The sequence below is a fragment of the Aulonocara sp. 'chitande type north' Nkhata Bay genome, linkage group LG16, assembly GCF_057382095.1.
Source record: "Aulonocara sp. 'chitande type north' Nkhata Bay isolate Kocher_YH1m ecotype deep benthic linkage group LG16, A_spYH_male_GT1.1, whole genome shotgun sequence".
NCBI classification, from domain to species: Eukaryota; Metazoa; Chordata; class Actinopteri; order Cichliformes; family Cichlidae; genus Aulonocara; species Aulonocara sp. 'chitande type north' Nkhata Bay.
In genome coordinates, this window is record NC_141359.1 from 24,437,045 (window position 1) to 24,465,008 (window position 27,964).

General features: G+C 40.1%; 1 protein-coding gene across 4 annotated transcripts; it reads left to right on the forward strand.

The window, feature by feature from the left end:
- The first annotated feature begins 59 nt into the window (after positions 1-59).
- ppp1r9ala (protein phosphatase 1 regulatory subunit 9A-like A) lies at positions 60-27,957 on the forward strand. Of its 4 annotated transcripts, none has more exons than XM_086267590.1 (20): positions 60-216; positions 734-2,764; positions 15,825-15,957; positions 16,518-16,638; positions 16,957-17,061; positions 17,436-17,571; positions 18,757-18,915; positions 19,012-19,065; positions 20,178-20,407; positions 21,270-21,366; positions 21,456-21,585; positions 21,714-21,865; positions 22,160-22,484; positions 22,572-22,629; positions 22,716-22,787; positions 23,105-23,306; positions 23,808-23,852; positions 24,678-24,794; positions 25,627-25,815; positions 26,789-27,957. In XM_086267590.1, exons 2-20 carry the CDS (start codon positions 902-904, stop codon positions 26,945-26,947), a joined length of 4,347 nt encoding a protein of 1,448 aa, XP_086123716.1. In that variant the 5' UTR covers positions 60-216; positions 734-901; the 3' UTR covers positions 26,948-27,957. The 4 variants fall into 4 exon arrangements, with proteins under 4 accessions (XP_086123716.1, XP_086123718.1, XP_086123717.1 ...); XM_086267592.1 differs by having other exon boundaries at positions 18,757-18,834; XM_086267591.1 differs by lacking the exon at positions 23,808-23,852.
- The last annotated feature ends 7 nt before the right edge of the window (positions 27,958-27,964 follow it).

The window sequence follows — 27,964 nt, forward strand, 5'->3', positions numbered from 1 at the left end:
CGTCTGTCCCAGCGGCGCGCCCGTGCAGACAGACAGAAGACTCGTGTGCGCGCGCAGCTCCGCGGCAGGTCTGGAAGTGCAAAGAGGAGGCAGGGGGAAAAAGCCGCTGGAGCGGGGGAATGATGGCGGTGAGCAAGGAGAAGGGACAACTTTGCTAGTGTAAAACTGAAACGCTTGACGAGTTTTAGAGGGCTAGCACGATGGAACAACAAAGAGGTGAGAGGCTGAGAAAGTTGTTCACCTTGGTGTGGTGTTTTATGTTGAAATATTGTCAACAACTCGTGCTGGAATTGCCACAATGAGTTGTCGAGAGCGAGATACCAACGTTCGCTCCTATTGAACTGTTGGCCGACTAAGCTGAAGTTGGTCGCGCTTTTTTTTAAATCAATGTTTGGCGGTGCCGACGTTTTGAGTAATGTTTAACCGGTTTAATTTGTTCAAAAAGAAGTTCGTAGTTCATTAAAGTGGCTTTAGAGCCTCATAATGTTGCTGTACCTTAGCGCTAATACACACAATCGGCTGTTCACGCTAACCTTTCCAAGTTGCTAGCCAAATGAAGTGCAACATAAGTTGCAGGCTTACCTGAAGCTACATTTCAGGCTATTTTGATTTGAAAGTTGAACGACCTGTTTGCGTGCAGTTTCTAAAATAGCTAACGTTGTCGTTGGCTGTGGTGAGACCGCATTGTTTCGTCCATGCACTGATAGACTTTGCTCTGCTTTTCTCTCTGTAGGAGACTTTACTGCTTGTGCTTAGTTGATACAACCGTGCTCCAGAAATTCTCCGCCGGACCCATGACATCAGTTGTGTAAAGTTGTCGAGGGACAATTGCTCACCGTCAAACACTGTAACTCTCTCCAGAGCTGGATTTTAAGAGTTGTGTGCAGCGTAAACAAACAGAATGATCAAAGCGGAGAGCAAAGCAGGCGAGAGGAGCCTGAGGAGCGCGTCCCCTCACAGAAATGCATACAAGTCTGACTTCCACGCCATTAAGTGCTCCTTTGATGGGACAAAGTCCGAAAATGCGTCTAATACCTTTGCAAATGGATCCAGTGACAACCGGGAGGACTCAAGGGGGAGGCCTTTTGGGACCAGAGTGAACAAGATAAAGAATATATTCCTACAGATGGATGGTCAGCAACAGGAGAGCCAAGATGGGAAAGTGAATTTAAAGTCTGATGTAACCCAGGTGTCTCCACCAAAGGTGCAGTTTCCGGTCAGCACTCACAGACTTAACTTGAACAGTGCAGCAAGCCCAGAATCGCACATTTTGGATAAAACGCCCAAGGGAGAAGATGCTGAGATTGACAAAGTGGCCTTGGCAGAGAAGTTTTCTGTGACCAGAAAACTCTTTGAAAGGGGCATTAAAGAGCAGCCTGCCGTGGAAAAACAATCTCCAAACAGAGTAGTAAATCGTTTGTCACTTGGAAGTGCCTCTGATGAAGGGAAAAGCACAAGGAGAGTATCAGGATCAGAGACCACTAACAAATCAGAGCAAACTCCTTCACCTGCAGTTAAAAATCGGCCAGATGAGAAGGCTGATATTGAGAAACTGCCTCGGGTGTCACTAAATGCGGGGCCCTTGTCAAAGAGGTTGGAGAATTATATAGTTGAGAATGACTCAGAAGACAGTAGCACAACATCTGCTAAACAACACAGTACCACTGCACACATAGTGCCTACCTCTCCAACAGGGGACACCTTACATAAACCTACATCTCCTGTTAAAGACGCCGTAGACTCTTTCTCTGATGCCACTAACAAAAAGAGAGACAACAAACCAACACCTTTAGGGACAAATATTGGGCCAAAACCAACATTTCCAGCTACCAGTTCAGCATCCAAATCAGTTTCTTTTACAACCGATGCCACCCACAAACCTCTCTCACCAGAGCAAACAAGCCCAGTTAGCCATGGTCACAAGTGCTTGACATCATCTGGTGATGGATTTAGTAGGACATCTGTTGACTCAGAGAGGGGCAAACCACAAAGTCCACCCCCAAGGGATGTGAAACAGCCTCTTCCATCAGCTGGTGGCTTACAGAATGACAACGGGGGCAAATACCCTGAAAAAGCCAAGAGTAATGACCGTGTAGCACGCAGTCCTGTTGGGGACAAGATTCCCAGTCAAAACTCCTCTCCAGAATCCAAAGGGGTGGGCATGGTACGTGCTGAACTGGTAGTGGTTCAGCATGAGTCCTCGGAAAGTGAGGAGAATGAAGATGAGAATAATGACGATGTGTTTCAGGCTGAGAAGGTTCAGCAACCCAAAGATCAGCAGTTAGACCTGAAAAGAACCCATGCTCCAGAAAAACTGAACTGTACCCCTGCCCACCAGGTCTTATTAAGAGATGACACAAAAGAGGCACAATGGACTGCAGAGGATGTAGGCGAAGGTACACTCTTAGAGGATAATGGGGAATTTGGGCTGAAAGAGAGAATGGAAGACAATGTAGTTGTGAGTCGGGATAGTGAAGACACACGTGACGTAGATGATGAAGCAGCAGCAGAAGAAGAGGGTGAGCTGGAGGAGCAGGTGGGCCAGGGCATACAGGATAGAGCTTCTCCAGTAGTGTATGGTATAGAAAATGCAGCGTTTGTGGATGACAGGGAAGTGGACCAGGTCCTCAGGGAAGAGGAGGAGGAAGATGAGGAGGATCAGATGTATGGGGAATACGATGACTGTTATGAGGTCCTTGGTTTGTCAGATGAGGAAGAGCCTCCCTTAAAAAGGAAAATCAAGTTCTCTACGGATCCCATTCTGGTAAGTATTTTGTGTTGTTTGCATCTGAAGCATTCTTGCTCATCTGAGACAAAAACAAAAAAACCTAAAACAAATTGCACAGCACCTTCATTATAAACCACCGTCGCACTGACTCAGCAGTGGTGTCTGACTGGGGGTGTTTCCCAGAAGACACAAGACAAATGAGTGTATGCTCAGAATGAATGCTTTTGTTGGACTTGTTGACGTCACAGCTGCTGCACTGTATCATCAGATGAGTTTTGCCACAGCTGAGAAAATCTAAACGATGCTTCATTTAATCATAGGGTCAAGGAAAACAGGTAGTTTGACAACCTTGTCTCCCTAATCCCCATGACTAATAGGGGAGCTGTTTGGGGATAAGGGGGGTAGTGGTTTTGTTTGGTCATATTTTTTATAATAATGTTGACTTTGCTTAAAAGCGTCCAAGAGTAGGTGTTGCTGAACAAGACTGCAAGGAGGTAGACTCATAGAAACTGCACTGTACAAATTTTTTTTTTTTTTAACTCATTTAGACAGGTTATCCTTTTGATCATGAATTATTTGTTTCTGTCATAAGGAATTTTTCATGTCTGTCCAACATGGATGTGCGTATTTATCCAGTTTGTCCAACAGTTCTTTTTGGTTGACCCTGGCTAACAGTAACACTTGTTATTTTTTATTTACATTATAGTCCACCTGAGTCTCTAGTTTTGTTGGTGTTGGTGAACATTGAGAGGACAATTGTAATTAACATATTTTTGACTTCTTTCTTATGACTCATCTCATTTTACCCAGAGATGGGGGTTTTCCAGGCTTAGTCACCACCTAAAGCATAGGTGTCAAACTCTGGCCCGTGGGCCAAATTTGGCCCGCAGCCTAATGTCATTTGGCCCGCGAAGCCATACCAAATTACTATTGGAGCAGGCCTACTGGTATTATACAGCTAATATATATATTGTTTAGTATTAAGCTTTGCTTGTTCCATATTCAGTTTTTCAGCAAAACTTGTTTGAGTCCATAAGAAAAGATTCATTCTTATATCTAGAGGAAGATTTTTTTTTTTTCTCAATAAATATTAATGTTAGCCCGCGGCTTTGTTCCAGTTTTGAATTTTGGCCCACTGTGTATTTGAGTTTGACACCCCTGACCTAAAGGAACCTTCTAAACATTAATTCATGGACATTAAAGAGTCTGTGTCACCTTATTAAACTATTCAATTTTCCTGTTATTACCCACCACTGCATAAACACAAATATCAGTTATACTTGAGCAAAGGCATTGTCAATTAACAAGGCCAATTAAAAAATTTAAATGCTAGTTTGTTTCTTTTTTTGTTTTGTTTTGTATTTGTTTGTTTTGGGTTTTGTTGGGGGGGTAGCAAATTCCTCTGCACAAATTCCTCTGGGATGTTTCTCTTTCAGTCCCTGTTTTAAAAACATAATTCCCCAAATAAGCAGTGGTGAATTTCATCTTCCTAGAGTAGGCACATAAGTGGGAATATACAGACTTCTAGACTAGGGGATAATGCATCACATTGAATTTAGATGTAGCAAAGACAACCCTGTACTATCATTTGTTTTATATATTGTAGACGTTTGCACTCTTGTTTTTCAGCTGATGTAATCTCTTTTGGTATTGACACAGATCACGAGCGCAAACATCACCACCTAGTTATTAGGGGGTGTGAAGCAGAAGTGATTTATTTATTTTTTTCCTGCTACTGATACTTAACTGTCATCATATCTCATCAACTTTTTGCTAAAACAGGGGAAACGAATCACACCAGCAGATTTCACACAGCATTTGAACAGCCCAGTGTTTATCCAGGCCTTGAAATGTGCTGTTATCTGAGGGTGTGGGGTCCTCCTCCCTATCCCAGTCATCCTGGTAGGGGGTCCTGAGAGAGGGGACCAGAAGCTGACCTGGCCTGAAGGGGACACAAACTGTGTGCCTTAGCCCCCCAAAATCTAGCTATGACAGGAATAAACACAGCTTTATAGACACATGTCACAGCAAAACACTAAGCTGTCTTCTCTGTAGCAATTCACTGTCTGTAAAAGAGAACTCCTTGATATCAGGTTAAATTAGTTCATATGTAAGTTTGTATCAGTGGGCATCTGCAGGGCTTGTTCCAAATTTTCACATACTAAACTGCTGGCATGACACTTAAGTATGTGAACAATATGAAAATTATAGTCCTTTTAATATACTGTTTTCTTCTTCTTTCGGCTGCTCCCTTTAGGGGTCACCACAGTGGCTCATTTGTGTCAATCCCACCCTAGCATCTTCCTCTATTACACCAATGCTCTGCATGTCCTTTTTCACTGCATCCATGAATCTTTGTGGTTTTCCTTTTTTCTTCCTGCCTGGCAGCTTCATATTCAACATCCGTTGGCCAGTATATCCACTATCCCTCTTAGCCTTGGACATCTCGTTTTCAGAAAACTGATTTATATATAATGAATTATATATAAATCAGTTTTCTCAACTAACGAATGAGTTACTTTGTTCATAACAAAAAAACAAGTGTGTCATAGTTTGCTAGGTCAAAATGTTTGCTTCACTGATGGTGCATCAGGTGGTGCATACATAGTCAATTCTGAAAAAGAACCACAATTTTGATCAATATGTGGCACATCTAACCAGAGCACTGATTGCTGTGTGGACAGTATGTGGATGCACATTATGGATATTGTCATCCATGATGTGGGCAAGTCGGCAGTGTAGTAAGTACACCTAGTTATTAATCTTACTTGGTTGACTCGCAACTTCTCACCCTTTGTCAGTGGCATAGGCTCCAGCCCCTCCTCAGGTAAATAAGTGGTTAGGTTGGATGGATTTTGATCAATGATGTTAAAATGAATTTCCCTGTTGATTTACATGTATGGACTAATGTTAGTTAGTATGAGTGCTGTCCACAATACGAGCTTGTTTTTGCTTCAGATATTTGAGACGTTACTTGACAAGTAACTAAAGATATAAGTTGAAGATGATGCCTGTGATTTTTAGCTACATTTACAAGTATCACTCTGAGAAAAAGACAGAAGAAACCAAGTTTCTTACGTTTTTCCTCAGGCTATGTAAAGACTTTTTTTGGGTGACACCTTTGTGTGTACAGTTTAGCTAGCTCAGACTGAGCAGCATTCTCGTGGTGGAGAAGACTTGAGATTGGCAGCATTACTGTCCATAGATTTTTAGGTTGGTGATTTATTTATTTAGTTTGGGAAAGAGTTGCTAAAAGACTGAGAAAAGTGGTGGAATCTTTCACTGATGTCGCCAAGATGTCGATAATGACGTGACATGACATGATGATCATTGTCTGGAGTGAAAAGTATGTTGAGGCTTCAGGGCTGTGTGGTTAAATAGTTTCCCATTTGAAAACAAAAGATAATGAACGCCCAAATATAGAAACTGAAAACCAGATACCTTATGCAACAGACAAATATGTGATCAGGTGGATATTCTATGTGGCTCTACTTAGACTGTGATTCTTTTTGAAAAGTAGGGCTGATTGATGCACACACTGCATCATAGGGCAGGAGTTTGTTAAAACGATGATATCTGCCCGGATTTGGACCACAACAGCGTGGGCTGGTTGTGCTCTCATGATTGTCCCACAGCGAACATTCCTACCTGGAAAACTAAAGCCTTTTGCTAGCACAGCATCATTCTCCACTGTCTATTAGTCATAGTTGGCACTGGGACTGAGTGCACTTGAGTTGTAGCTGACTAGGAGAGAGGAAGTTCTTTGTACTCTGCCTCAGAACAGTATTAACTCTCTAAGTAACCTGAGTATTATTGACGGAGGAGGTGTGCTGTGTGAAACAAAGGTCCTCTTTATGAAGGAAAGACACTGGACATGTCTTTCCTCTTTATGGAGGAAAGACAGACATGTCCAGTGTCAAAACGAATCACGCTGGATGAAGAGCTCTTCTAAGGCAGTCCAGCAACATGTAAAATACCAAATGATTGACTACCAAATGCATTTCACGAATATGATACTCATGATGTTCTATATAAGATGAATAAAGGTGTTGAAAATAAAGCAGGTAGGATAGTTACACTTTAGTAGGACAAGGAAATGTTGCTGTGCTGTTAGCCTGTGAGGCCTTCTAGCTGAATCAGCAGGATAAAATGTTGCACTACTGCATTACAGGTCCCATATCATTAAAATACATTTCTGCTGAGAATTTTCTAAATGAAAGTACGAGTTGTGAATATGTAAAGTCTCTTATTCCCAGCAGTCTTTCAGCCCCTTTGTAACAAGAACGTTTGCATGCCAGTTTCCCCCTCTTTCTACTTAGAAAATGGGTAACTAATAGGCTGGAATTGAGCTAGAATTTACTGATAACGGAGTATCAAAGCATGCTGCTAACATGCACTACTGTGCATGGACAGGAGCAAAATGTATTTTAGCAGACTTAAAGATCATTAGGAGTTTAACTGTAGGCTGTATTTAAAGTTGTTTTTTTAGGTAGAAGCTGTTGTCAGACCACTCTTTATAAAAAGGAACTGAAGCTGTTGTCTTGGTTAAAACCATCAGTCTCTGCTGATAACAAAAACAGTAATTTTACCTTGCAGAATGCATAACTAGTTAATGTGTTGGTATGACTAATGTACAAACATCTTAATTCTGACTCGAACAACAGTAACCTGGTGTTCTGAGGTAATAGGAGTTTTTTGCTTTTCCCCCTTGAGTCTGATAGTTTCAGTAAAAGAAACCAAACATTGCCTGGTGCATCTAATGTGGTCAACATAATGATTAGCTTTAATCACTGTACACAGATCAGATCTCCAGGAAAATAAAATGCTGGCCATGAACTGTGGAAACTTGACCAATTTATAACCAATAGAGAAGAGTCGTGTGTTACTTGGACTTAATTTTGCTTTGTCTTTTTCATTGCAGCTAAACACAGCTGGCTTTCTGTTCAGTTTACATCTGTTTTGTTTTCTTCTCTCTTCTCTGCACTCATTTATATCATATTTCGATACAGCTGAATTCACAATCAGTCTCTTCTTACGGGCATATTTTTCTGCTCCTGTTGTTAGACAACAGAATAACAATGAAATGTTGACATTAACGTGGCCCATTTACACAAGGAAAAACTGCCAAAACACTGGAGTCATTTACCAAGGCACTGCACTGTTGAAGTCTAGTTTTTGTTACTGTGACACTGTCTGATGAAGTCTACATGCTCTTATATATCATATCGTACATACTCGGATTTAAAAGCAAAATGGTCACTCAGGGAGCCGACTGTCTGTTTTTAATCGTCACCAAACAAATTCTGAACAAGGACATGCCTATAACTAGAGCTGGGCGATAGAACGATAACGATATGTATCGCGATATAACTTTTACTCAATAGAGAAATTAAGCTATCGCGATAGACCTCGCCGCTCTTGTCCTCTTAAAAAAAAAAAAAAAAAAAAGATCAGCCAATCCAAATTAAGTAGCGCAGAGCCGAACCAATCACAGCCGCAGCGTCACGTCGCGTGACTTGTAACGTACAGCACAAGTGCCAAGCCGCATGTGTGTTTGTTTGGGAAGCAGCCAGCGGGTAATGGAGGAAATGAGTGTGCCGACTAGAAAAATCAACCGAGCGTGACCGAAGAGAAAACAGATAATGGTTCCAACGCCGGAGAGATTGTCGAACGGAAGAGCCATAGAAGTTCCGTAGTGTGAAGGTATTTCGGCTATTTCAAGTCTGACAAAAAACAGAGTAGCGTGCACTGTAAATTGTGCCGAAAGCAAGTCTGGAAATACAATGAACTGGTGCATGCGTCACACTGTGCGCCACGTTATTGTTTCGGTGAAATGAATTTCTACAATACTGTTAATTCTACTCTCTGCAGTGTTTAAATGCTTACATATACACACAGTTACTGTCCCTCCACACATACGACTCGGTTCTGCTTCTATGCCCCAGCTTTGTTTACTTTTTCCCACCGAGGCTTCTAGACTTCTGATTGGCCAACATTTCTGCACGGTTAGGAATCTAGCGCCACCTGCTGCTTTGGCATGTTCATAGCAGCGTTTTCCTTCATTTCTGCCTTTATGTGTGGACGGGATTATTTTTTAAAACGGAAACGGAAAATCTCCGTTTTCAAAAATACCCGTGTACGTGTGGACGTAGCCTCAGTCTCTGACTGGAAACGCTAATTCGTCATTCGGCTTTTGTCAGACTAAAGTAACCGTTAAAACTGTTTGAAAAGCTAAGCTATACAACAAGGAGAGATTGAGAATTTCCTTTTAGTTCTCAGTTTATTTGATATTGACAAAAGTTAGTCAGTTTTGTCTGTTCTTCTGTAACACAAACTAAGATTTATTTTTAGAATTAATATTTTGTTTCTAAGTGGAATTGACAATTTAGTCTGTTTCGTTTGTTCTATTTTGAAACTTAAACGCTTTAGCGGCTGCCTTTTGTGTAGTTTGCAATATTTGCCTTTATTTATCTGAAAAAGTCTCATGTTCCTTAAGTACATCTACCCTGTTGAACTTATTATGGGAAATAAATAATATAATAAATAAATAAAAACAAGCTGCTGATTATTTCACATTTTACTTGTGAGCAACGGCACATTTAAATCTTACAAATATAGTTATTTGGCTTATATCGTGATAGATATCGTTATCGCCTGAAATGAAAAAAACATATCGTGATATGAAAAAATCTCATATCGCCCAGCTCTACTATAAACCATTAAACAAATCTTCGTGTAGCACAGTATGTTTGTATAACCTGGATTTCTCATTCTTCCTGAACACTGTAATAGAGCAAAACATCAAGCATGATCAAATGAACTCTTTAAAATAAACAATCTCTCCTGTAGGTGTGTTAGCTGTTTGGGGTCAAAGTCTGCAAAATCACTGTCGGGCCACATATTTTCTACATCTGTCCAAATTGTCACGGTTTTGTGTGTTGTGTTGCACACAAAGAAATTTGAACATTATACATAAGTGGTTCATAACACACAAAAAAAGGATCTGCACCTGCTGCTTTGCTGCACTTACAGAGTCACAGGAAGTGTTACTAGCAGTTGCTGGTCAAGTGACTGTATTGTCCTTTCTCAAACACACAGGGTGTGGTTTAGGATTGTACAGTTCATAGCACATCTTTCTTTGTTTGCACTGTTGGTGATTACACTGTACACATGGGTTGCTGCCCAAGCACGCACCTTCTTTTATTGGTTGGTGTCCCATATGCCCGCAGTAAAGCTTTTGTTTGGGATCTTTAGACATTTCAACTGTCATGAAGATCACAGTTTAATGACTTTAAAATGAGGTGAAAAACCGGGAGAGCCAGGAGTGTCCCCCCCCCCCCCCCCCCCATTTTTGCCAAGCTAAACTTAATTGAAGCAAGGCAGAAGGCTTGTCCTTCTAGTTGTATTTTACATAGAAAGTTTAAAAAAAAAAAGGGGGGGGGGGGTTGACATTTGGATGCTACCCTCTGCAGCCAATCCACCCCTTAGCGTTATGCTTTCCATTTCCTAACTAAAATGGGTCTTGTGTTCGGGAATTTGTCTGACTTGGTCCCACCCTAATCCAACAAATGGAGGGGATTCGATTTTGCTTCAGCCACCTGGACTGGTGAGTGACTCTGACGAAACAGGGCAGAATACTAATGCCGTCAGCTCAATGCTGTTCATTAAACAGCTTGGCATGGGATGAGTCTTGATTGTGATGGCCTTAAACGGTTTCATTATCCCTTTACCAGCGAGCACATTTAACAGATGCTGTGTATATTTCACTCAAAGATAACTGTAGTTTTCAGAAGCTCTTGCTGTACAAAAGTGGCTTTTGTGCTATTTATAAACAAACCTGTTCAACCTGTTTATGTTTGCGCTCCTTTTGGAAATTTGACTCTGTTATGGCACTGTGCGCTTCTCAGACTCCACCTCTTCCTGCTGCAGTTCTTTACACTTTGAAGTCTAAAAAAGGCAAACTCAAACTTGACTTACAGTCAGTCATGGTGAACTCTACAAACTCATTTTAGGAGAATGCATGCAGGAAGTAGTAGATGCATATTTTTCTGTTTGCTGGTGCATTTACCCAGGATCACAGCACTGGGCCCCTTTGCTTTTTTTTTCCCATTTACTCTCTGATCTGTGCCAGACCACCACCCCTGCCCCATCTAGCTCCCACAGCATGTTTTGATTTGTTGTCTTTTTGTAGGTCTGCTTACATTATGAGCTTTCCAAATCAGTGGTCAGCCCTTGTTTTTTTTGTTTTTTTTGCATTGGCAAAATATTTCTCTGGGTTGACTTTTCCTCACAGCTGCTGACTCATTTCCCACACTGGTATTCTGTTGTGGGGAGGGAAAGATGGAAAGGATTTCAGTTTGGGTGTGGGCATGTATCCATCTGTGCATGTGAGCCCACATGGAGAGAACAGACAACCATTACAGTTGTGGGAGTTGTTAAGATATCATATGTTGCAGACAGCTAGTGTATTGAAAGACATGGAAACGTATAGATGGCATACTTAAAGTACGTCTTATTTTATTAATTTACTAAAGAACCAAAGAACCAGAAATCAAAGAAAGGGGTCAATTAAGGGTAGAAGTAACAAAACACATGATCAGCATTACAGTTTTGTATTTTCTAAAGGTAGTAAATAAGTATTCTTTCAGTTTATGGTCATTTTTATTTCAAGTCCAGTTTTCTATTAAAATAAGAAAGCGTGATAGTTGAGCCTTTAGTTGTGTATAATAACCTTGCATGTGATGCACTACTAAATGATGGCAAAATGTAAGAAAACTACAGTGTGAGGAGAGGCTGATCATTATCTTAAACCCACCCATATTACACAAACAGCTGTGATTGGCCCAGCACGAGCAAGTCTGTGTGGAAATTTGTTTGATCGGGAGGGGAACCAGAGCAAATGAAACACGAGCTCTTGGATTTGTCTGGTTCCCATGCGCACTAAATACCTTGTTCTGTATAAACTTAAAGGAATTTTTTTAGTTCTTCCATTCTTTGGTTTCTCATACTTGTTGGAGTCAGTTGTCTGATCGACATTTGCGTGTTTACATTTCAAGTGGTTACTGTGCTGGGCATGTTCTGCACATAAAATGAAAATGAATTTATCTGTCTGATCTGGAAACAGCGAGCTGTGTTTAAGGGTGTTTTTGTAAAGGGAGACGCTAATAAAGATAGATTTTTCTCTTTCTTGCAAAGAAGACAGCGGTTGAGTGATTAGGTTTCTGGACAGAACAGGACATTGTTTGAAAAAGGCCCAGGAGTCCATGGCAACAGGGAAGTCAGACGTGAGAGATCAGGGAAAGGTATGGGGTAGAAGCCAAGCTGCTCCTCAGCTAATGCCACAGACCAGGATTCAGTGGTGCTTGTTGCATTCCATTAACCTACATTTTCATCCCTCAACTACTAACTCTTTAAAGTATAAACCAAACAGTAGATTTTATCCTTAGTGAAGACTTTTGCTGAGTTCTGATAAATCCATGTAAACTGCATAAATTAATAGCTGCCACTTCTATTTATAAAGACAGTCACAGACTTGCAGTATTAGTAACCCTCATGTGTTTGAGTGGCTTGTTGTTAAATAGAAATATGTAAGCTTCACACTATGTATAGACACCTTGCTTTAGTTTGATGTAGATTTAAAAAAAAAAAAAAAGACATGTGGGAAGGGAGCACAGGAATATTAATTCTACACCTGGAATAACATTATTTCAGTACCGTAAATGTCGGGCTATAAGCCGCTACTTTTTGCACAAGCTTTGAACCCTGCGGCTTTTAGTCAGGTGCGGCTTTTCTATGGATTGTCCGTGATTTTTGTCATATCGTAAGACGATTTGTTTTGTGTGTTCCGCTGTTGTACGGCACTACGTTGCCTGGCGGAAGGATCGGGGTTCAAGAGTGGTATGTTAGTCACATGTCCGTCCGCCAGGCAACGTAGTGCCGTACGAAGTAGCGCGAAAAACAAACTTCAAAGTAGCGGTACGCGTTCAGCAGAAGTCGTGGATGATGAGCGGCGATAAACTTGCAAGTTATGCCCAACTCCACCGGTGGATTCTGACAGCGTGGAAAAGTGTGAAAACATCCACGATCACCAACGGATTTTGAAGGGCTGGACTGCTGCATGATGGAGATCAGGACACCGCCACGGCCCTTCTGAGGGTGTTCGACTCTGACACTGACAATGAGGATTTCTTTGGTTTTGAAAGTGACAACGAAGGAGAGAAGAAGAGTGGATGACGAAGCCATCCTGAGCCTGTTTGTATCCGACACTGGAGAAGAGGACTTTGGTGGTTTTAGTGTGCAGGAAGAAGAGAAAGATGGTGGTGAATGACTGACTTTTCTTCTTGTTAAAGCTGTGTCACTGCACCTGAGCCTAAAAGGTAGTCCAAATCTATTTTTCTGGTGTGCTGTAGGCTACTGTTATGTACTACATGTGCAAATATGTACCCATAACTTGTTTTTCAAAATATTAATAAAAGTGATGTCTCCAAACAGCCATCTCTTTCCTGACAATTCCCTTTGTGCATATTCTCTTACATATGATAAGTCAACATTGAAACACCTGCGGCTTTTGGTCAGGTGCGGCTAATGTATGTACAAAACAGGATTTTCTCCTGATTTTAGCTTGTGCGGCTAATATTTAGGTGTGCTTTGTAGTCCGGGAAATACGGTATTTATTTTTATTTTTTTTAAAGGGGTTTGAAATGCTATACTAGTGTAACTAGTAATAGCGTTTCTTCCTAGACTATAAATCCATCTAGACTCCTCACAGTGGTCTCATACTGCAAAAGCTATTCAGATGTGGGTCTTTTGCATAGCACTGCTTAAATAAATAAATTGCTGGAGATATGTAATATAGCATATAAAAGAACAGGTTCTAGGATCTTGGATATACCCCATGCTTTCCAAAGCAAGATAATTGCATGTGCTATTGCACAGCAGTAGTAACTTCTTGAAATACTAAAAATAAATTATCCCCGTCACTGAGACAGGATTTAACAGGAAATGACTCTGCAGCACTGTCATGGTTATGTCTGAATGAAGCCGTGAGGAACATTAAGGTATAACTGACCTGTGTCTGAATTCCCCTCTGTAAAAGACTGCTAAAGGAAGCAGTGTTATGTATTCCATGTGTCCACTTTGATGATAATCAGTGGGATGTTGTAAAACAGAAATGGTTGCAGTAATTCACTCTGACAGATTTAACATAAAGCTTAGTGAGTTATTCGGGAAACTTGCTATCAGCAGTGTATTTGGGCTTCATCCAAAGGCTACATTGTGAGGAGAAAGAAAGACTGAGGAAGGATGAGATTGTTTGTGGTTGATTCCTCAAGTCTTGACATGCTGCAGGATCTAGACCTCAGTGGAAATGTTTATTTAATTACATCATTTAATCTGAAGGTAAATGTCTCAATCAGTCTAATCCTATAGACTTTGTAGTTTCTGTTTTTTGTTTGTGTCATCTTTTGTTCTAGGATTCTTGTTTTAGTGTTTCCCAGGAATGTACACTAGAGCACAATACATCTGCTTAATAGTTACAAGAGTCATGTGAAATTTTCTGTTTAAAAAAAAAAAAAAAAAAATTGTTTCATGAGAATGCTCTGTTAATGAAACAAAAAAACCTACATTTTTTAGAACCCTACATTTATATTTTGAGAAATTAATAATATTGCTTTTAATCTACAACACCAATTCTTTCTTTTCTTTTTGCAACAGTCTATAAATATCTGGGAACAGCAGTGCAGGCAGTACAGCTCAGCATACGTACTTGTCTACTGTAAAGCTGTTGTAATAGCTGCAGTATGTAGTTTAGTATTGTCTTGCTGAAATATCCGAGGCCTTTCCTGAAAAAGATGCCTTCTGGCTTAGAGCGGTTTTCTCTAAAACCTTTACATACCTGCGTGGATGTACTATTAAACACTGACACTGGCATCATTATAACTCCACCCAGATTAAGATTAACAATGAATGCCAAGCAGGGGGGTTATCTTACCAATGCATAATCAGGCATTAGCTTCTGATGGAGTCTGCTAAACTGTAATCTACTTCTTTTTCTTTTCTTCTTTTAAAAACAGTAATGTTATATCTGTAATACCAAATGTAATTTGCTGTCTTCACTTTATGGCATTTTGCTGGAAAAAAATTCTCTTGTTTTAATCAAAGTATTTTTGGGTTACATATTTTAATAACTGAGTGACCACAGATGGCGATCAATGTCCATTTTTCCCAGTATTATGCTGCTCACTTTGGCTTGACCCTTGTTGTTTTTCAAAGTGGATTATGAATATAATTTCTGCTAAATGGATAAATGGAACTTGTTGTCTTGCTGTGTGTTTTAAACCATGGGGCTGTTTCCGAGCCCTGGATAATGCCTGCTAACCAAGGCTAATGTTTTTGGGGGGTTTTCTCCTGTGTCTCTTTTTCCTGTGCTGATGGCCGCACTTGTCGTCTTTGAATATTGATCATTGCTACATCCACTGCTTGGTTCCCCCAGCTGCGCCCCGCTTTCCATGCTGCTCTTGTTCTGACATACGGCTTGTGTGTGCTTTATAATTGCACACACATGCTGCCTTTGGGACACATCCAGTACTTTGTGAAGCCTGCTTGCAAAGTTCACAACTTCTTACATAGAGCATGTTTTAAAATGTCTCTTGAGCTTTAGTGTCACTGACATTTTACTTTGATTCAAGACATGAAGATCAATACTATAAATGTAAGCTACTATATATCCTAAGTTAAACCCAATGGTGACAAAAATGGTGAAAGTGTAACAGAACTTGAAAGAGCAAATGTTAGTGAAACTGGTCCAAGTCAATGGGTTCAGCTGTCGCCCAGCACGTTGTTACAGTTAAGTAGTGAGTGAACTGATGACTTATTTTCTCTACCAAAGATCAGTGCATGAGTGAAATTCCTTCTTCCCCAAACCATATCAAGAATGTGTCCTTGTTAAGCTTGCTGAGATTTATTAAAAAGAAACAAAAAAAAGCCTGTGCCTGTGAGGATCCTGTGGATTTAACTCATAAATTTGTGTGATGCTTATCTGCCAGGTCAGGACGTAGAACGACTCTGTTGATGCTATGGACTATTTTTCTTGCCACAGGTTTTCAGTACCTTCTCTAATGAGGAATACGATCGGCGTAACGATGATGTTGACCCAGTTGCAGCATCTGCAGAGTATGAGCTGGAGAAGAGGGTGGAGAAGATGGACGTGTTTCCCGTGGAGATTGAGAAAGGTGGGTTTTCCATAACTAAATGAATAAATAACACATATTAAAGAATAAGATAAGTTTGTTCTCCAAAGCCAACCGTATGTTCACAGATCTTAACAGTTGACCATTGTAACTTTGGAATAGATTTGCATTAATAGTATTTATGACAGTCAGCAGTTTCTTTAATCAAATGATGGCGTATGGTGTGCACAGACCTAAAAACAATTTTGCAAGGATGTGCTGACATTGAAAATATAAAGAGAGGTGATAGCTTGCCAATCATTAATGTATTAAAATATTATTAAATTTAACTCTACGTGCCAAAGCTTTACATCTTCATCTTCCAAGTATACACATGGCATGAAGCTGCCAAACCCCCCCAAAAGTCAACGACACTCCTAGAGATTGTATTCAACAACAGCAGTTTCACAGGTTGACGATAGCACAGGCTACAGATGAGCTCACCCAGTCGTTTGTTTTCACATGTGGAGGCTATCTAGAGTTAAAAGGTGGGAATTCAAGTTTGCTGTTATGCAGTTCTTTCTACCCATTCTTTAAAATGTGCTTATTTTCTCTTTATCCAGGAGACAATGGGCTTGGTATCAGCATAATAGGAATGGGAGTGGGAGCTGACCAGGGTCTGGAAAAGCTTGGGATTTTTGTGAAAACCATAACTGAGAGTGGAGCAGCTGAGAAAGATGGACGGTGAGTCACACTGCTCCAACCTTCTTCTGATTAGACTTCGAAGGAAAAAAAAATGCATAAAATGCACCGTGTACTACACCACAGTGTAATGTCACACAGCTACTGACACACCTGAAAAAACATGTTTATTTATAACTTTGCAACGAAGCTAATGGATATACTCAAGAAATTCTCCACTTTAGTAATCGTTCGGTTTCTGTTTGTTGTGATATTTAGATGTGTTTTATTGTCATCTAAAGAAGGGGTGTGTAATATAACTCCCCATTTGAAGTACTTTGAAATACTCCATTTTGTGATCACCTCATTTTCTGTCTTTAGCATTCAGGTCAATGACCAGATAGTGGAGGTGGATGGTATCAGTCTGGTGGGAGTCACTCAACTGTTTGCTGCCACAGTGCTAAAGAACACCAAAGGCACAGTCAGGTCAGTTCAAACTCCAAAACTTTAATTAAAAACAACTTTAGTTAAAATACCTTACTGGTAACAAGACTGTATCGCTGTTATCTTAAAATATTAAAATAAAGCTAGTAGTTGAGTCTGTGTTTTTTCCCATAAGAGGTCAGAGGTTAGGTGTGTTTGTTTTCTCTTTTGAGGAAAGGTTGCACAAAGTATGCATTATATTACTGATTTATCATAGGAAAATCAAACACCCCTGCGTGACACGGGGAGGCCTGAAATGCAACCCAAAATTTGCATTTCCCCCTAGTAGGCATAACAGATGCTCTGCAGTGTGGTATTTCAAAGCAGCATGTAAAGTATTATGATAAATAGTTTACTAACAAGGTTAACATTAACAGGTTTCTGATTGGTCGGGAGAAGCCAGGAACACAAAGCGAGGTAGCCCGCCTCATAAGTGAGACACTAGAACAGGAGAAGAACCAGCAGCAGCAGCAGGAAGACCTGGATGACCCGTATGAACATTCAACAGAAGAGGTGAGTCAGCTGCTCCTTCACCCCTCTCATATCTTTAAGGGATTAATCATTGGTCATCCTTATGCTATATTGTTGTCACGTGGGATGAAAGATAGAGATGTGAAAATTCCCATAGTGATGACATGACATCATTAAAGTACTGTGAACAGAAATTGTAAAACCATGTTGTACATCAGACCGTCCAAAGAAAATTAAGCGTCTGCTGCTTGAAAACTGGTAATTATTATAAAGCTCACATGCCACGATAATAGCACTATCTCCTTTTGCCACGCCCTGACCTATCCCACTCAGCTCAACCAGCAAATGAGCAGCTGGCTGTGAGTAAACCATGTGTCACCATTCGGCTGTGTTGGAAAGTGTTCATTTAACTACCGTCTGTCTGCTGGAGTTGTGAAATGTTTGCTTTCTGAAGTTCAAGCTGCCACAGGCCTGAGCTTTTGCAGCAGAGAGAGCGAGAGGATATGCAGTGCAAACAGGAGGTTTTCAGGCACTTTTTTTAAAGTGATCCACATTGTTCTTAATTTTTTTTTTTTGACTCATTCTAAGATGGATTAAATTCATTCACTTAATTTTAAACACTGTACTCTTATCAAGCATAGCAACCCCACCCCCCTTTTTTTTCTTTTTTTTTTTAAAGCTCCATGTTTTAAGGGTTGATTCTGAGAAAAAGGAGCACAAAATTCCAGTATTCATTTAATTATTCATTTAATTCATAGCAGTTGCTCACGCTGTAACAGTTCTAAAACTGAGCAGTACAGCTGTCCAGAATGTCACATCCGCTTCCAGTGATTTCCCATGTGGAGCTGTTAATGGCAGTTTAAGCATGCTTGAATGGTGAATTCACCTCTTTGTTTGTGATCAGTTAATGATCACGTCATTAGGCTTGGCTCAAAAATAAATAAATGCAAGTGACATTTTCTTTCCTTGAGATATTCTTTTTCTTTTGTTTAAATTAATTTCTTTGAAAGAAAAGCCAAGGTATGAACTAAAATTGTCATCATAGTATTTACATTTGTTACTGCAGATAGGTGTAGTCAACCTACAGGTGTTTGAATATGATAAAATAATTACAGTGTTTCTTCCAGACATTGGGATCAATGTTGACACATGCTAACCTTTGTCCTGTGCACAGAGGGTGTGTTGCTATTGGCAATATCAAATGTCATGTGTGATATCACATTTTAGGAGGACCGGTATGAAGACGACGATGGAATGGATGAAAGGATTCTGGGATCCAATTTCTCTCCTGGGCGAAATGTAGAGGTGTTTGAACTCCCTGATTCGGAGTCCCTGTTTATGCCGACCAACATGAACAGCTCTCAGATGGCCTTCAAGTTTAAAGAGGCATTACTATCGACATTTGGTTATTTAAAGTTAATACTCAAGTGTTTAATGAACATAATGTAGGTAACAAAATATTCAATTTTCTTTTTCCCCCAGCTCCAGCTCAAACACAACATTGCCACAGCTGAAATAAACCAGTTAAAAGAAAAGGTATGGTGAAGCTCTTGATGTAACATATAACATAATACAGTAGTAATAAAAACTTAAGTTTAAATAATATGTACCATGCTATTTTTATTTTAAAAAAAAAGAAAGAAACCAAAATAGAAAAAGTTGAGTTTCTTTTATTGCTCACCCATGTCTGCAATAATATTTATTTATTTATTTATGTATTTATTTTTGGCCAGATTTTTAAGTTATCATCTCAGAAGTCTGAGTTAGTAAACCTTACATACCCCAAAGTTTGACTTGTGGAGAAAAAAAAAACACATTCAGAATTTGTGACGTGTGTCTTTTTAGTCAGTATTTAACAAATAAAATAACACTGCTCATCTATTAAGTTATTTTACCAACCCCAACTAAGGCTACGTTCACACTGCAGGCGAAAGCGCATTAAATCCGATTTTTTTTTTTTTTTTTTTTTGACCCTATGCGACCCATATCCGATCATGCTATGACAGTGTGAACGGCACAAATCCGATATTTTCAAATCCGATCTGGGTCACTTTCGTATGTGGTCCTGAATCCGATATATATCCGATGTTTTAGAAAGCGACTGCTGTGTGAATGGTCAAGTCGCATTAAATCCGTCTTTTACATCACTGACACAAGACAGACGCCAATTATCAGCGCCGGAGAAGACATCACGAACGCTTCCTGGCCATCCCGTGTAGATGTCAGTGAAACTGTTGGGAAGACAACGTTGGAGAAACGTGAACATTTTATTTGTACTGTATAATCTGCAGATTCTGACAGAAATCTGCAACTATCCTTTGAAGCACCGCTCCTCTAAAACAGCAATAAGGATAATTATTAGGTTATCTACATTATTATGTAAATAACTTAAAGCAAAAATTGGGAAACGTAAAGTCCGAAGTCTTTATATTAACGGCCATCAGTCAAACAATATTGTTTGCTCTGGGTCTAAACAGAGTGCGTTGTGTGTGACGTCTTCTTTTGCGCATGTGGGCCGCGTTTGCTGTCGCATTTTATTTGTAGTGTGAACGAGCAGACAAAAAAATCGGATTTGATCAAAAAATCGGAATTGAGCATCAAGACCTGCAGTGTGAACGTAGCCTAACATTCACCATCTCTCTGCACAGCTAATGGCAGCAGAGGAGGATAAATCGGTGTGGGAAGCCAGGGAGTCTGAACTGGAGCTTAAGATTGAGGAGAATAATGACAAGATCCTTAAGCTGGAGAATTACTGGCTGGAAGCCCAGGCTCTGTGTAAGACTGTGAATGAACAATTAGCTGAGACTCAGACCCAGTATGAGACCCTGGACAAGAAGTACAACAAAGCCAAGAAACTGCTTAAGGATTACCAGCAAAAGTAAGTTTGTCATAAATTACAAAACACTGTTTAAAAAAACCATCGCTGTTGAATTCAGATGTTTATAAAAGTTGGTTTAAGTTGGTCAAATCTGATTGAAGCAGTTCATGAGCAAATGTGAGAAGGATGCCTTTCTGTTGTTTCAAACTATAGAATTGTTATTACAGGATATACAGATAATACCAGTTGTGAACTGAACATTTGAAATTGCATACATTGAGCTCCCCAATTGTGATTTGATCACCCACAATGCCTGTTAGCACCAAATATGAACAGAGCTTAACACTGTAACTGGAAGCAAGTACTAGAGGGAGCCAGGGGGATTTCCAGTAACAACACAGTACTTTACAACCAAATGGACATTTATTAACAGCCATACTGTTACGTTATAACGGAGGTATTTCACTATCTTCGTTTTATACAGAGTGCATTATCAAAACACCCAGAAGGCAGTCGTTTGCGGTGCATCTTAAAATATTTTTTGGAAAACTGTTTTGGTCTAAGAGAGTCGTCTGAGAGTGTGTGACAGAAAATAATGTCTCTGTGTTGTGTGGGAGAGTGCTTATTTATTATTTGCATGGATTTACATCACTGACGTCGCTTGAGATCAACCATGTAACTCAGGGATGGTGGGAAGATCTTGGAAAAGAGTATATGTGTAAATTAAGAGTATATGTATTTGTGTCTATGCATTAAAAAACAACAGAAAAAACAGTTGGGTCTAAACTTAGCCTCTTATTTTGTGATCCTCCGCAGAAAATATCTCTGTGGAATTGCATGGTTTAGTGATAATCACATAAAACTGAACATGTTTATAAGCTTAAATCCTGATGGGAGCCACATTTCCTTGTTTCCTCCCCAGAGAGATTGACTTTGTGAAGAGAGAGGAGGAACTGAAAAAAAGTCTAGATGAAAAAGACAAGTGGTACAAGGAGCAGCTGGAGAGCTTGCAGAACAGAGTAAGACTGCAGCTCAAAAAATAAATGCTTATATATAACCAGACTTGTAAGATACTGAAATGAACCAGAGTGTGATGCTTTGTCCACAGATAGCTGTCCTGGAGTCCAGAGGAGCTCAGTCAGCTTTGGAGAGTCAGATTGTTCAGGAATCTGCTGCAGAGGATAGACTGAGCAGCCAGCACTCGGTCACACACACACAGTCTGTTGACTCAAATCTAGGTACCAAAACTGAAGTGTACATGTCACACTTTTATTTTGAGATCTGTAAATCATTCATAAGTACAAATAAACTCTGAACTCTTGTAAATTGCTGAAAAGGTGTGCATTCGTTTTTTTCTCTGCTATAGAAAAAGACTGGAGTGAGCTGCTTCCTGAAACGGAGCGCCTGAACACCAGTGCACACAGAGAAAAGGCCCTGTTGGCTCAGAAGTCCAGGCGTCAGCCTCCGTCTCGGAGCAAACTGAAGGAGAGTCTTGCTGTGGCTTCGTCATACTCACAGGTCTGAAAGAAAAAGCTTGTGATCCTGTCAAAGAGCATAATATCGGCATGTGATTGAACTGTAAGCCATGTGAGACCACTTCTGTCCAGAAGATGTTTAAACATACTGACAGGCTAGGGAATGTTGTTCTTTTTCTCTTTTTTTAATAAACAATATAATAGTGCGCCATTATACTGAGACAGACAACAGCCAAACATTACTTGGAGGCAGAGCTTATATAAAGCTATTATATAAATAGCTTTTATCCCCTCTTCCTTGCATTGTCCTTGTAAATTATGGTTTTGGTCCCAACAGGAAAGTGACGGCGAGGACGAGCAGGAGGAGCTACAATCTCCCTGCAGGAGGAGGTCCATCCAGGAGAGTCTGTCCCTCCCAGTGCCGGTCTTCTATCCTGGGAATGGACAGAAAGATGATCCAGGCGAGACTAGAGATGGTTCCAGGAGTAAAGGAGAGCATTCCAATAGCCCATCTCTGTCCCCATCACAGGGAGAGAGTGTTGAAAGCATTGAAAGTTCCTCTTTGTCGCCCCAAAAACACAGCTCATCACCACAGTCTCCTTCTGGTATCACACGAAATGCGAAGAAGAGGGAGTCCAAAGGCAAGATCAAAGATTCCAAAGGTATGCAAGGTCTGTTTTGAGATGTGTGGAATAGCAAGGCTTTTTCTTGCATTGCTCCCAAGACTGAAATTTATTGCTTCATTACAGAGGAGTTTAATGAGCCTTCAAGTGGAGGAAAGCCTAAAAGAAGATTTCCAGACTTTGGGTAAATATCCAAATCAAGCACTATTGTATGTGTAAGCTTTTGGCTTTTTAAACTAACTAAATGAATGTTTCCAATGATCGAAACAGGGGTCTCAGGAAGTCGGGTGGAAAAGGAAGAAAACATGAGAAAGATGCAATGAGGGCATCTTTGGACAGCAGGTATTTTATGGCTACTCACAGTTGAATCTAGTTTATAAAAAAAAATGAATATATTTGAAAAAGTCTGATTTGTTTATGGGGACGTTGCTTTTGCCACATTGGAAGGTGAACAAGATTTTAATTTTGCAGTATTTATAGAAATCCTGTTTGGTTTTCTTCATTGTTGATTCCAAATCTTCCAAAGGTTTGCTTGCTCATTACTCAAATAGCTGGTGTTTATTAACAATTATTAATTTTATAGAATGTGGCGCATTTTCAGCATAAACACGTAAGTTTGTGTCTCTCTAATTACATTTAAACTTTTCTTTTATGACCAGGGGCTCAGCAGAGTTACTAGAGGAATCTGGAGGGAACCTGTCCCCTGCAGAATCAATGACCTCCATCCCCACCTGTATGCCTTTCTCCTGGTTTGGAGACAAAGACAGGGACCGAGACAGAGAGCCCTCTTCCTCCAGCAACAGCCTGGCATATGCTGCCAATGAAACTGGCAGCGAGCAAAGTCAAGATCGCAAGAATAAGGTATGAAGTTCCTGATAATGTATGTAAAGAAGTAAACGTGGAATATAGAGAAAATATTTGTATCGAGCACAGCCTTAATAGATTAACACTGTTTTATGGAATTTCACTTGAACTTTAAAGAGAGTGACCAGCTCTCAGTACTGATGGCTTGACTGTAGTCTTATCATTATTATATAAAACAGTGTTAGGCTGACTTCCTGTTGTGGGCTTGTTCTTCAGATACACTGTGCTTTCCAAAGGCTCTAATAAGTAGATCCACGAGTTTGCCATTAGAGAGACACATCAGTGAGGGATTTGGTTCCCTTTTCAGTAACTTTGGAAGTAGTGACACATCAGCTGCCCCCAGTGAAAAGTCTGATTTTCATTTAAGGCTGTGTGGTTGGATTATTCCCAGAATGCTCTTTAATGAGATCATGATCGCACCAAAAGGAGATTACTGGGAAAAAATTTGCTTTTGGTTTTATTGCTGTGTGCTTTATGGCATTTTTTCCCTTTAAACAGACAAATCTCTCCTGGTCCTCTTTATTCAGTCGCTCGTTAGATTTGGTACAGTATGCACATTTTTGTTTCACCTTTGGTTTTAGATGACACAGTAGAGAAATACTAACAATCATAGCTCTGGATGCCTAAATTCTCACCTCAGCTGCATCCCATGTATAGTGCACAGTTTTATTTTGTTTTTTGTAGTGGGTATGTGGTACTGTTTCAGGAAACTTTTGTCTAATTTTCCTTCGTTATAGCTGAGAGAGCCTTCTGGCTTTTATTAAATGAAACAGAGACGCCAAAACTAGTTTCCAGGGACTGTTGCGCTGGCTAATCAGAAATCTACTCAGAGATTTGTGTGAAAATCCAGCACTCACTGCTACCTTGTAACTAACAGTCTTAAAATTTAACTGCATATGAACTTGCTCTTAGTTGGTGCAACAACCTGGAGGCCTGGATAAAAATTCCCTCTCTCTAAATTTAACCCAGAGTTGAGTCTGCATTATATCTAAGAATGATCCAAGCATCAAATTAATTAAAACATTACCCCATACCTGAATAATTGTGTGTTTGTGTTCTAGTGTCAGCTGTGGTAGTTCAGAAGTTGTCGATGTAGTTTTGGTGGTGGATTGGTGTTAGTCTAGCAGCTTCAGTACTTCTTACATAGTTAATCCTTCCACATGTTGAAGATCACAGTCAATCAATGCCTATAATCAATGACATGGACTGCTGCCATAGTAATAAGATTAAATCTTAATTTCAGTCTTAAGCGAGACAACCTAGCTTTTAACCCTCATACTTAATGCTGTTTGTTTGCCTCTCGTAAAGAACTGCTGAGTGGTGCTGTGTTACTCTAGTAAACAAGTTCCTTGTTTCCACTTGTTCCAGAGTTTTTCAGTCATAGATGATTCTAACCCTGCCAGTCCCAGTTCAGACATCTCTGGGTTAGTTGCTGAACCCAATCTGTCTGGGCGCTCACACACTTTAATCTTCTCTTCCAGCGAGGTGAGTGCTCTCCTTGTTGCACAGTCACAAAAGCCGTGTGGGACGCCTTGATGCTGCTGAAAGGGGACATTCTCAAGCATGCTCTTTGAGCTTCGCCCTCCTTTCATAGTACAGATTAAGTCATGAATGGAGAGGGAATATAAGAGAGCTGCATGTGTGCCTGTTAAATCTTTTTGTTTTGTGTTACAGTGAGTCTTGTGGCTTAGCTTTTTCTGTTAGCTGATGTTAATAGTTTGAACTTGTGCAACCAGTGCTTCGTTTGTTGTTTTTTGTTTTTTTACAAGCTTTGGCAGCGCACAGAACCTTGTTGACTGCTCCGCTGCCTGTTGAGTGATGTTTCACTGTCTGTTTTTTCTGATGTCGTCAATTCTTTTCAGGTGTCTCAGGAAAACATAAAGACATTGACATGCATCAGAGTGTTGTTGGTACTTTGCTGTCTTTGCACGCTTTTGTTTTTCTCTCTGAGCTAGATTAGGAAATGCAAATCAACTCGTAGAACATGTCCGTTTGTTGGCTTTCCTCGGGTGTCTCGACCAGCTCATAATTCCTGGCAAAATTTTCTCACCTACACAAAGTTGCAATTTTAGCTTGCTGACATTTTTAGATTTGTTGCTCAACACCCATCACTATACTTTGCATTACACAAGGCAACACAAGCCCATGGCATTATTTAGTCGATGAACATGAACTATACATCTTTATTCTGTATAATGTATTTTCCCAGCATTTCGAGTCATAATCTTTAAAAAAAAAAACACGTGGCCCAAAAAAAAAAGGTGCAAGAAGCAACAGTATGAGGATTTTAATATTTGTTAATATGTTTCCTCTGCAGACTTTGGATGACGAACCAGCAGCCACAGGAAAAGAGTACCAGTGGCAGAACCGGCCAGTGTCTGATTGGACCAATCAACAGGTCTGTCACTGGTTGATGGGCATGAATATGGACCAGTACACACCCGAATTCACCGCTAAGGGAGTGGACGGCCAGCAGCTCTTACACTTGGACAGCGACAAATTAAAGGTAAAACACAAAATTCAAATACAGCACTTACAAATGAGTCAGTGTTGTAGATTGATCAAAGTTTGTTATAGAAAAAAATCTTCAGTCAGGTCAGCCTGTGACTGCCACCTTGTGGCCAGATTTAGGTTTCACATTTCTAACGGGTGTGGGGTTAAAGTCATGTCACGAAGCGTATTAGTTAGACTGTGGTGTTTATAAGACTAAATATTTGTCTGATTTCACTGCTACATTTGCATTTCATATAACACAAGTTTGAAACTAAAATATGTTAAAAGTATATTAAAAAAAGTTGTTTCTTTGTAAAAGGGCAGCGTTAGAGCTGATTTAGACTTTTGCAGTGAATCTTTGTGGAGCCTACGATATAACCTGTGTAAGAGGCCAACATCGTGGACAGCATTTATGGGGGTGGGTGTGTGGCATAAATGCCTTGTGGTCGTCACCTGGTGTTTTATATTCAATGGCAGCTCATAGAAACAAATAAAACTCCAGGACTTGTTTCCCTCCTGGGTCCTCACTCTTTGATGTGGTCAGGTTTTTGTTCCTCAAGCTTTCCCACTTTACATTCCCTCACATGCATCCTGGTGGTTTCAGCAAACCTTCCTTTAAACATTTGCTGGCATATAGTCCTTACATTGAGGTAATGATTGTTATTTACTCAGTGATAAATTCAAAAACTGCTGTGAAAAAGTAGTCCCTAGTAGCACAGGAGAGGTTTGCAGTGACAACACACGGACGGCATCAATTTCTCCATACATCCACAGTTAGCGCTGTCTCTCTACTAAACATGTCAGTTTGAAGATCCCAGGGTTTTTTTTGTGATATTTTCTGACAGTTAACATAATTAAATTGTGATGAAATAAATGGTTTGAAATGTCCTAATTTTGAAATGTTTCAGTAATGGTATGGAAAATGTGGTGGAATTATATTTACCCCAAGTCTGTGCTTGATTTATTTTTAATTTTTTTTCTGTCAGGCACTTGGAGTGACGAGTCAGAGTGATCGCTCAACCATCAAGAAAAAGCTGAAGGACATGCGGAAGGCCCAAGAGAAGCTGGAAAAGCAGCGGGAGAAACGAGAGAAGGAGGTTCGACGCAGTGCAAAACTGCCCCTGTCCAGTGACTCCGTCTGCTGAGGCGGCTGCTGAGGCGTCTACTGAGGCATCACTTCGGCGATTATGCATTGCATAAAGTTTATCAACATCACAATCCGGAGAGAAATGTTTTGTTTTGTTTGTTTGTTTTTAAAATAACGTGACATTGTCCATGCCGGCAGCCACAGAACATATCCGTGCCAGGAGCAGCCCTGTGCTGTGATTTATGTTTATACTGTTTGTTTTCTCCAAAATGCATCATCAAAATCAAATTTTAACTCAAAGATGGCAAACGTCAAAACGTTTTCCAAAAAAGAGATCCTAGCCTTTTTACCACTAAAAAGTCAGAAGTGATAATTATTAAAGTCTGTATTGAGACATAATGTAGTTCCTGCAGATCATGCACACATTTACCTATCGAAGTCAAATGTATACTGATTTTTTTTTTCTTCTTTTGTTAAAGCATTTTATATTTTTTCTAAAATGATATGCCCGTTTCAGTGTTGAACGGTTAATGTACAGCTGGATAAAAGCACTATATTTGTCTTTTAAGCTTCAAGGGGCTACAAGGTTTTAAATGTATAAATGAGTTTTATACATGTGCCTATTAACTGCATATCTTTTTTTTTTTTTTAATTTTTACTTAAATATCATTGTTCATTTTATATTATCAAAAATTTTCTACTAAGTAGAATAGCTAGGCCATCATTTTTGCTGAATGGAAAAGCAAAAAGAAATCAAGCTGGGACAAGGTGAATGCTGCTCTGCTGTCCCCAAGTCTGTGTCGTTAGTGATGCTCCATGTAAATACAAACAGCGTGCAGGTCTGCTACACGTGCACCTCACTGGTCCATTAAACAGCTTGTGACAATGACTTGTGGGATGCGGGATTTGAGGTCTAAACAGTAAAGAGTTCACCGCGAAACCGAAGTGCTTCCTTTCCTCTCGAGCATGACTCCACGTTGCGTATCGATTGAGACATTGGACTGCAACCGCAAAATCAGAGAAATGTTTCTTGGTGTATGCAACGTCAATAAACTAATTTTCACTTTATGTGGCC